The sequence below is a fragment of the Centroberyx affinis genome, unplaced genomic scaffold (genome assembly GCF_046629955.1).
Source record: "Centroberyx affinis isolate AG114_WGS23_722 - 3 ecotype Tasmania unplaced genomic scaffold, CSIRO-AGI_Caff_v1 ptg002878l_1, whole genome shotgun sequence".
NCBI lineage: Eukaryota > Metazoa > Chordata > Actinopteri > Beryciformes > Berycidae > Centroberyx > Centroberyx affinis.
This window is the reverse complement of record NW_027281010.1, coordinates 83056-94204: the sequence shown is the minus strand read 5'-3', so window position 1 is coordinate 94204 and position 11149 is coordinate 83056. Positions and strand designations below refer to the sequence as shown.

The window sequence follows — 11149 nt, the reverse complement described above, 5'->3', positions numbered from 1 at the left end:
TTTTATTTTTTCAGGGCTCCTTCCAGTCAGAGGGAGTAATTAAGTCATAGATGTGAGACACCATGGTCGGGGACAACCTGGGGCATCTGTTAGATTGCAGATCTCATTTAGCACTACAAATTCTTGCTCTTGTTCCACTGAGGCAGTGTCTGTCCCACGCCTTGTTACTAGGAAATGTAAATCTCACAGATATTCAGTCCTGTGGTTTATGAACTGTCACCATCCCTTCAGTCTTTTGTTACTGCGTTTGATGGTGAGATTGGAAATTATTGGTTGGGATGCTGTAGGCTGAGTGAAAACCCACCCATACTGCTAGAGAAAATGTGAAATTAAAATAACAAAATAATTTGCGAGTGCCACAGAGAATATTCTAAAACAGCAGTGTTGCAGGGCTTTATTATTTAAAAAAAACACTTGTTGCACCTGGTTACAATATGCAGCCATGATTAGATCAAATTAACAGTAGACCTGCTATCAATCAACTTTTGAAATGGCAAGAAATTGACATGTATTTTGTTAATGATGGTTGCCAAATTACGACTGAAAGCAGGTGACCACTGACTGTAGCTTCTAAAAGTTTGACTTATTTCATTTCAGGGCCGCACTACAGTAAACACTACAGCAAAGTCTTACTGATTGCGCTCTGTAATTGCCAGCAAATTTCAAGTCCCTGTTGCTGAAGAGTGGACAGATGGGAGATGGCTCACAAGTTTCATTTCTCTCTACAAGCTACTCCGATTTCATTCAACACAGGGAAACCTGTCAGACATCAAGGGAAGACCTTTGACTGTCTGCACCCATAAGGTGGACAAATCAAGGCTGCCAGGTAAGTTTAAGGCCTGGATTTACCAGCGTGGATTTACCGATCCTATGGCCCCGTCTATGACGTCCTTCTGTCTTCTAATCCAGGATGTCCAAAAATTTTCTTATGCTAAATGACAATAAAACTGAGATCGTTCTATTCTGCCCCCCTGACAACAGCACTGATATCTGTACATCCCTTGGACCACTATCTTCCTTCACTAAACCACACGTAAAAAACCTTGGTGTGTTGTTCGACTCAGCCCTCAAATTCGTCAGACAGATCAACTCTGTTGTAAAGGGAAGCTTCTTCCAACTCAGACAGCTAGCAAAAATCAAGTCCTTTCTCTCTGTCCATGATCTGGAGAAAGTAATTCATGCTCTCATTTCATCACGGCTAGACTACTGCAACTCACTGTATACAGGAGTTACTAGCTCCTCCCTCCTCCCACCTATACTGGCCTCCCTTCAATGGCTTCCAGTCAAATTTAGAATTGATTTTAAAGTTTTATTATTTGTTTTTAAAGCCCTGAATGGACTGGCACCTTACATCTCTGACCTCCTGTGCCCCCATTCCACTTCTAGGTCACTTAGATCCTCTGACCAGGTGTTTCTCACTGTCCTGCGAACCCGGTTGAAGCCAAAAGGTGACCGTGCTTTTTCTGCTGCTGCCCCAAAACTGTGGAATAGCCTGCCCTTCCTTGTTAGGTCTGCCCCTTCTTTGGACACTTTTAAAGCAAGACTAAAAACTTTTCTCCCTGGCCTTTGAATCTTATTAAAATCGCTTTGCGTATCATGCGTGTCTTTTTTATCTTCTGTTCTCTGGGTTATTGTCTGTCTGTTATATTTTAGGCTGTTTTAACTCACATGCTGTTGTCGCACATGCTTCTGAATTATTTTATAATATTCTGCGTATCATGCACGTCTTTTATCTTCTGTTCTCTGTATTATTGTCTGTCTGTTATATTTTTTATGCTGTTTTAACTCACATGCTGTACAGCACTTTGGTCAACTCTGGTTGTTTTTAAATGTGCTTTATAAATAAATTGACTTGACTTGACTTGACTACTGTAGAGGGCTTTGAGAGGCCAGTTCCTCTGCAGATGTCTGTGAGCAGCACTGTTTCATACAAACAGAAAAACCAGCTGAAGCCCATGACCAGAAGCTGCAATGAAAAGTAGTTCAGCTGTGTTGGTCACCTTGGTGACGATGCCTGATATTGAAAGACCTGATTCACCCAGTCTCCCCATACAGGTTAAGGTCATTGATGATGTCTCCGCATATATCAGCAGATGTATCTACCTATAGGGTATAGGGTTCAGCTATTGCACTTTATTTCATTATATATTTCATTTATCATAATAGCATTGGCCCACTGTCAACGTGCAAATGGCACGTACTGTGACAATGTAAGATAACCTATAACTATTTTTAAACTGTAATTGCGATCATTATCGTCAAGAATATGGAATTGGGATATGAAATTTAGCCCATATTGCTCTCTCCTACAACCAGACTTCAATTAAATTGTGACATTAATTATACATCAATGATATTGCTTTAAATAATAACAAAGAGAATGTGATACTTTAATGATCCCTGCAGGGAAATTTTCTTTTTACATGAACACCTCCCGGGAGGTCACAGTGCAGGGCCAACTTCAGAACAACGCCCCGATTCAGTAACTAGTTCAAGGACACTTCAAAAGGACAGTTGAAGTCAGTTGAAGGTTGGTCTCTTTAACCACTAGGCCAGCCTGTGATTTTAATTCTGTATGTCCTGGTTTCCTGTGTCAGGGCAGAACAAAATTATCAAATATCTATATGACGGGTCCCCAGATGATGACCAGAGCGCTATATTATCACTTAATGAGTCAGAATGAGACACTATATTTCTCATTTGGGTCTGAGGCTCAAAAGGTTTAAGATTTCCTGATGTGTTTAATATTACAGGCCTAAATGCAATCCGCTCCCTGCGATGAAAATTACAAGTCATAACATACACAAATGACTGTAAACAGCGATTTTCTAAAAAATATCAAATTTAATTTGGTTATAAAATTTGTATTTTTTTGCACATGCACACCCACACAGAATTAATCACCATAAATATTGTCCAATGATTTCTCTTTTTTTTTTTTATCTTTGATTCACAGAGCAAGCACATACGGTGGACTGATACATCTGATTTCAAAGGACACTATGGAGAATGCTTGCACTCTTTTACAGGGAGAGGAAATCTCAGTGCACTAAAAAAAGGCTGTCTTAAAATCAAGTAGAAACATTTATAAATTACCTACAAATGGATCAAAGTACAAAAGAGCTACAGCGTTAAGAGACACTACACCCATTCACAATTGAATGATTTGGTATTGGGACTGTATAACACCATATTATTTAAACTTTGCAACGAATTGATGCAGGACCTATATGCATAAACAGCTTTGGAACAAAATAATAGAATGTAAACCTATTGCCAGCTGTACTTTTCATACATTCCATTTTGGCAAACCATCTCTGTATCATTGCATTTCAGTGTATCAATAAATAAATAAGAAATAATCTGAGGAGGAACCCTGTTTCTTTTATGTCAGATACACACTTAACTCATATCTGGCTCATCTTTCAAGTGCAAGTCTACTATGCATAAGAGACAATTGGACATTAGGAATAGGCTAAAATGGAGCTTTTAAAACCAATCAGAGGAAATAGAGGTTTGTTTTATTATCAAGGCTACGGTACATACTCTCTCACCCCAGTTAGTAAGAATGGCTGAGTCCTTGAGCACTTCTTTCAGTCACCACCACAGCACAGAAAGTGTAGGTAGGCCTACAGTATGCAGGTCCCTCCTCCGAGAGTCTCAGTTGGTATCTGCTTTTAAAAGTGAACGTCCACCTTAGCACAGAATTCCTACAATATTGTACAATTAACACGACAACTGTCTCCTCCAAAGCCAAGAAAAGAGAGAGACAAGACTGCGGGGAGAGATTTGTGCCACCAGACAACTGAATTTGAATCACGTGTTCTGAATTAGTTTGTGATTAGTGAAATTGAAGGTTGGCAATTTCAGTCTGAATTTTGAAAAATGTAACTTGTATTTACTTGTTTGAAATTCAGTTTCAATTTAATTGAAAAGCACTTTAATTGAAAAAAAAAAAAAAAAAAAACTTTGGTAGAACTTAGAAAACGGATCCTGGTGATTTTTTTTTTCACCTGTTGGTAAGTCAATACATTTCATCACATGAGACAAAAAACCTTAGATAAAGCAAGCTTAGATGTTTGGATCCACCAAGAGAATCCTGAAATGTTTTTTATCTGCAAGCTACTGTCTTTCCTAAGTACCCAGATGTGCCACAATCTGAAAGCTTTTCAAGAGCTGAATTTGAAATCAGCTTTGAAAGGCTGAGTTTACATATGTGTACTACATATAACAGTGATTGTGTTTTTCAATTAAATTGAAAAGGAATATTGAAAAACTGAATTTCAAACAAGTAAATACAAGGGTAATTTTTAAAAAGTCATATTGAAATGCCAACATTCAACTTCACTGATCACATACACATTCAAAACTGAAATCCAGTTGTCTGGTGGCAAAAATCTCACCCCATACAAGACTAATCTATAATGTAATCAATAGACATTATCTGGAACTTCTCCACTGACAATGACTGAGAGGCTGATTTAGTAGACAGTCACTGTGACAATCTGCAGGGTATTAAGTAGTTTCTGGTGATCTAGATACATTTTCTGGTGCAGATCTTTTAGCGGCATTATGCAAATAAGTTCATTTGGTTGTGAAAGCTCAAACAAATATATAAAACATTCAGTGAGTCAACAAAGTAAATGGAGCAGCTACAGAACGTTGACATCACTGATTAAAGCCTTAGCTCTCCGGATTCTAGCTTTGAGTAGACCTGCTCATTTCATGAATTGTTAAATTGTCCAAGATCATAGGAATAATGTAAAATCTGCTCTGTGCCAGATTCCCTTTTAACTGTATATAATTTGTGCGACATGTTACATTTGTGTATGGTATAGTCCTTACGTGACGAGTTATGTTGAGCGTATGTGTATGTAAAAAGCTGATGCGAAAAATGTACTCAAGTAAAAGTTAGTATTTCTTTCTACAGTTATGAGACCTCAGGTGGATGTGACCAAACCAGAGGACAATGCACACCTTGATATCTTGACTTGTAATTTCTATGAGGTTTCAATATGGCCCTCTATATCAACATGAGACAACAAAACTAAACAGTACACAGGCGATGGAGGTAGCAGCACATCACTAGATCACAAGACCAATAACTATATGGCCTCTTTTTCAGAAAAAAAGATGTACAAACATGAATGCATCACACACATACTGCCTTACATACACACACACATACACACGCACACACACACACAGGCACACAAAACATGTCTTTACCAATCATCAGACAAAACACCCACCTTTGTGCAATAGGCAGACAGACACAAAATGTTGTCTTGAACTAGGCGTTTCATGACAGTTTGACAGCTGGGACAATAAACATTTCTGTTATTATTTTATCTTCAGAAGATGACAATACACAAGCGATTCTCAGCAAAAAATAAAACCGGTGTAAATCAACCTTGTCATGTAGAAAAATGAGGAATGTCATGCTCATATTGTTTTCATAAAGGCCACTGAGACGGCTAAGCTTGCCTGATGTTGCTCATGTTCTATTTGCTTTAATGCCCTGTCGCCAATCTGCAATTCTGTTTGAATCCGGTTCATCACAGCAACCCCTCTCTGCTGAACCACAGGTAAAAGCAGAAATGTTTCTCTTCCTCCCTCTTGTGGTTTAAACGCCCGTATGCTACCACCTTTCTATGATATTGCACTGAATAAAGCCTTTGTGTTAGCAGCCAGCATTACTTAACAGAATGCCTCAATAACAGTGTAGTCTATTTCAGATTTTCTTAGGAGTATGGTCTCTGTCTCCTCATATTGACATCAATACTCCACAATGTGAATGTTTTTTTTTTGCTGAGTAAAGTCTATTGAAAACTTTGATGTATCCAGATGTGTTTTCCACGGCTACCCTGCTTGAAATAAATGCACCAGTAAAGTTTATTCAACTAATGATAAAGAAAAGAGTAAAATACATGTCATGAAAATCCTAGTTTTTTTTTTTTTTTATCATCCCTTGATTTAAAATACATCACAGTTAATTGTATTTGTGTCTTGACCTCTCTCTTGATTTTGGCACGCTGCACTGTACATAATTAAGTCGATTTGTATTCATCACTGAACATGAATAATTGTATCACTGATTATATTCAAATAGGCTCACATGGTCCAGAAGACAAAGCTCACATCCTCTCTGCCATGTGTTGTTGGATCAGAGTTGATTGCATGTATGCAATATACAGAGCCCAGCATGTGCACGTATTGTACATGTGTGTTTTGTTTTTATTTCACGGGGGAGAGTCTCTTCAGCAGTTTCTTCCCCTTGGACAGTAGTCCTTTCTTCTTCTTGGCTGCCAGGTCTTGGGGATCCCGTGGGTCCAGCGGAACATGGGGGCCCCTCGTAGGGCTGAGGGGCCTCATGGTACCTGGGAGGAGGGGCCGCACGATCGGGGACGGCGCTCGGACGGGCGCGGCATCATTTTCGATGGTGTCAGTGGTTTCTGTGGTAACCTGAGGAGAGAAGCCATGGGGAGGTGTGGAGGCATGGGGCGGGGTATTATAAAGCAAGCAGCGCTCTCATACTGCAGACTAGGCCTCTCTCTGTCTGTTACTCTCACTGTGTTTTTTCATCAAGGCTTAAAACAAACAAAAACCCCACTAAGGACTACCATCTTTCACTAGAAAAGACAGTATGGTGAAAGTTTTGGAACTGCATATCCTCTTCTAAACAAAAACTCTGAGTAGCCCTCAGAGTTTGAGCTCTCCATGTATCTACTGTCTTTGTACAGTAACATTTATCAGAATTGATTCATTATTATTATTATTATTATCTGAAGTGGCCATTTACTGAACACACATAATAAGCAAAATATGCACTAATGCAATGATGTCTTATTGATTGTGCATTATTGTTTGAATTTCCTTGTTGAGATATGCAATTAATTGCTTTTCAGCTGCAATATAGACTCTAAAACGTTGTATTTTCTAGATTAAATTGATAAGTAAGCTACTATTAAATGTAATTATTGTCATTTATTAAAGGATAATTCCAGTTATTTTCAACATGGGCCTTATTTTCCTAGTTTTTGCCACCATGATGATTGATTGTCTTGAAAAATACACAGGGCCAGCAGTTGAACCCAAAAAGTGATTAAAACACCTCCTTTCAACATATATGTTTAAATAGCTGCGACTGAACAATTATCACAACATTTCAGTTATAATAGTCCATTTGATACTTTTTTAGCGTTGCTAGTTTGCGTTCAAGTCATGTCGGAAGAAGCAGAAGAACGGTATTTTGCTGCTTCATTTTGAAAGCATTCTTGTGTTTACTCGTTGGAACGCCAACATCCACAATAATTTGTAGGCTATTTATTAATTAAAAATCAACCATAAACTACAGCAAATAATTCTTGTTTTTTGTGAGTGTGGTTGATTGTATTAGTGTGAATATAACTGATGATTGCAATTTTTCATACATTGGACCACCAAAATCAGTGGATTTGCTGCTACTTTTTACTGCTTGTGTTGACACACTTACACAATTTGTAATGAGTCTGTATTAGAAAGTAATGTTTCTGGAAAGGCGTCACAAGAGATATGTGTTTCCTCTCCCCCTCTTCCCCTCTCTCTCTCTCTCACACACACACACACACATATATAGAGAAGAAACACTTAGGAAAAAGCCATCAAATGGTGAGCACGACATTAGCACGCCACAGAGCCAGAGAGGTCCACCACCAGTAGGCCATGAGGGAACATACAATACAATCATATACAACACCCAAGGACACAACTGTAGATACCAGGCATCTCATCTAATGCATTAGCTGCATACACAAATATATGTACACCTTCAGTATCACTATATTTTTGTCTTTGATATCATGGTGTTTTCCAATTTAATGGGTAATTAGAAATGAGGGCTAATTTTAAATTGCTTAGATCTAAGTCCAAATTGTTAATGTTATATAAAAACTATAAAGCTTGTGGGTGCCAAATGGATGCTATTCAAACAGAATGATAACGACAGAATTTGCCAGGAAAACATTAGAAATATGTCTTACAAAATCGAGATGTGTAAACAGATATATAATTTGTAACAGGTCTAAACATTTTGGTAATGCTCAAACTAGAAGAAATCAGTGGTAATTTTGCTGATCTCACATCTCGCCGCCAAAGCAAAGCGTTACAGAAACACTTGACGAGTGCTTCCATAATGTTTACCGGCATTTAAATCTCATGGGTGTGACCACAAGCTGTGTGCATTAGAACATTCAGTTTGGTATCTCAAGTTGCTGACTTACTGTACAAGGCAGACAGAGCCATTTATGGTGTGAAATGAACAATCTTCTTCTGTTTGTTTGTTTTGTTTTGCCAAGCAGGTGAGGAAAAAAAAGAAATCAGATGTGGCAGCATCATCATCGTCAGTAAAAACCCACACCACTATGAAAACTGAAAATAAAAACAACAACAACATCAACAACAGCACCAACACACATGGACACAGAGCGCAAAATAATTTTTTTTATATCCAATTTTTTCTTTTATTTTTCCATTGTAACAATACAGTATGGACGTCTCAGTGTAGCGGTTAGCTTTCTCTTGCTAGCTCAGATCAAACATGGTATATCTGTATCCACTGTCAACAGGCCTGAAAAATAGATCGTTTGATGTGTGTGCAGTATACAAAAAGAAACAAAGCCTCTTTAAGGAAATACAGCAGTTGAGCCAAGAAAGTTATTATAAAACGTATCAAGTTTACTTTTGAAAAAGGCATGCTTTTCTCTCTTATTAACCTTTTAAAGTTGTTGTTTTTTTTGTTAGGCAAATATTTTCTTTCAGTGTCATGGGGAAACAATTGGTATGTGTTAATAAAGCACTTATTATTATACACAATAACCAGAATTTGATTTTGTGTTTTAGTGCAAAGAGGTACCAAATTATCTTGTCTTATCTTCACCCTCCTTTGCCAGTGCTGCATGCATAAATCACCCGCAGAGCTCCCAAGGTCTATTCTCTCTCTGTCCATATCAGGCTTTGCTTCTTCCTTTCTCTGAGACTCAGAAAGGTGTTTGACTGGATTTTTTTCCCCTTTTCCAATGGACGAGGGGGAGGGGGGGGGGGGTTGTTAGTTTGTAAAGAGTCACCACTGTCACCACATGGACAAACACACACACTGAACAGCACATAGACGGCAAGTGGAGGAAGCGAGAGACGGAAATCAAGAGAGAGGACGAAGGATGGATGAACACAGGGCCTAGCGCTGAGAGCGGCGATGATGATGTACCCGTTTGCCCTCTGTGACGGTGGCGGCAGAGTTGGCGGGGGGCCGGTTGGCAGGCTCCTCCTGGGGGTAGTGGGACGGAGTGTCTGTCAGGTACACCTCCACGTCATCAGGCACTTCTTCCAGGAAGTTGGAGGGGACCAGACCACGGTGGCCGTTGATTTCACCCTGAAGAGAGGGATGGAGAGGGCAGGGATGGAGAGGAAAGGAAAAGAAAGAATAATGGAGGGAGGAGAGGAGGTGAGGTGAGGTGAGGTGAGGTGAGGTGAGGTGAGGTAACAATATGGTTGTTTGAATAAGAGAGTTGAGGCCATTTCTGACAAGTGGCTGAAAATAATCAATTATTTTCACAATTCAATTGGCTTTGTAGGCATGAAAGTTTAGAACGCTATTTCCAAAGCATTAAGATACAGCGTGTGTGTGTGTGTGTGTGTGTGTGTGTGTGTGTGTGTGTGTGTGTGTGTGTGTGTGTGTGTGTGTGTGTTTGTGTGTGTGTGTGTGTGTGTGTGTGCGTGTGCTGGGTTGACACTCCACTATATAATGATTATCAACAACAGCAACAACAACAATGATTATTATTCACAACAGTTCAACAATAAATAATACAGTTCAAATGGAAAATAATCTATCTCAGTGTATCTTCTCTCTCTATTTTCTGTGGAAATAAAGAAGCTAACATGGCGGACAAGTGGCACTCACATAATAAAACCCATCTTCATCAATATCTCCAAACACAGCCATGATGTCACCAGCACAGAAGGTCAGCTCGGCCTATCAGGAGACAGAGATAGAGAAAGGAATATACACTGAATGTACAAAATAGTAGGGATGCTTGCTCTTTTCGTGAAGTACACTGCTGAGGTGAATCCAGGTAAGACAATTTTCCATATTGATTCCCCCTTTTAAATCTATACCAGTCACAAAGGAGGACATGTAGATAAAGAGAAGACTTTTAGAAGGATTTTAAAGCTTTGAAATGTGGATTGTGCAAATGGTGCTTCAACTCGTTTTTGTGATCTTGACCTGCACCTTTATTGTCAATACAACCCCTTGTAAAATAGTTTGCCAGTTGGTGTGTTTATATGATTGTGACTGTGAGAGAGTGTGGTAACTTGAGATGCAAAAAATCTCAGATTTTCTCAGATGCAGGTTAAAAACAAAATTCAATAAAGAAAAGGAATCTTGCTCCCAGTAGTTTTATTTTTTATTTTTTATTACTTTATTAGATGTGGGTCATGTTGTCTGACAAAGACCCACAGCCGGTTGAAACACTGCAAAAGTTAATTGAGATGAAGATTCAATTTGCGGGTATTCTCTTTCCTTCGATCAATGTGTGGTAAATAAAAAAGTAGGTAAAATAAGTCAGTGATCACCATAAGACTGGATTTTTTTCCCCTTTTAGTACCCTCCAATACTTCCTCGGGTCTGCCAGCTCTTGTGTGTATGGGAGCGTGTCTGCAACAGTTTCTGGTACCTCAACATCGACGTTCGGGGAGCTCTCCCTCGGGTCGTAGTCATACAGGGCCACCATCCTCCTCGAGGCCTGATCTCGACGGAGGCCTCGTCTGTTCTGCTCTGGAAGGGATAAAGGGAAGGCATTTTAACAAGCTGTCTACAACGTTTGATCTGAACCTTTTTGGTTCACAATCCTTAATAAAAATCAAAGGGATGGCTACTTGCAAATCCCTTGTTTGCAGACTTTTAAACCAAAGCATGATTTTAATTTTGACATTTCAGGTTATTACACTTGAATTATTGATAGAAATTCAGTTAGTATTTCAAAAGAAAAACAATTATCCCAATGTTAGGATGTACAATATTTATTTGTTTATTTAGTTCACATTCCATAAACAACCCCTCTCCCCACCGTAGTCTTCCTATTTGCCAATTGCAAAGGTGAGTATTGCT

General features: G+C 39.0%; 1 protein-coding gene across 1 annotated transcript in view; it reads right to left on the bottom strand.

Moving 5' to 3' along the window:
* Positions 1-6237: 6237 nt before the first annotated feature.
* Positions 6238-11149, bottom strand: part of rimbp2a (RIMS binding protein 2a) — a 77839-nt gene continuing 72927 nt past the window's right edge. The window contains 4 exon segments of the mRNA XM_071536484.1: positions 6238-6465; positions 9245-9409; positions 9941-10012; positions 10716-10816. Of these exon segments, the coding sequence (XP_071392585.1) occupies positions 6238-6465; positions 9245-9409; positions 9941-10012; positions 10716-10816 (566 nt within the window).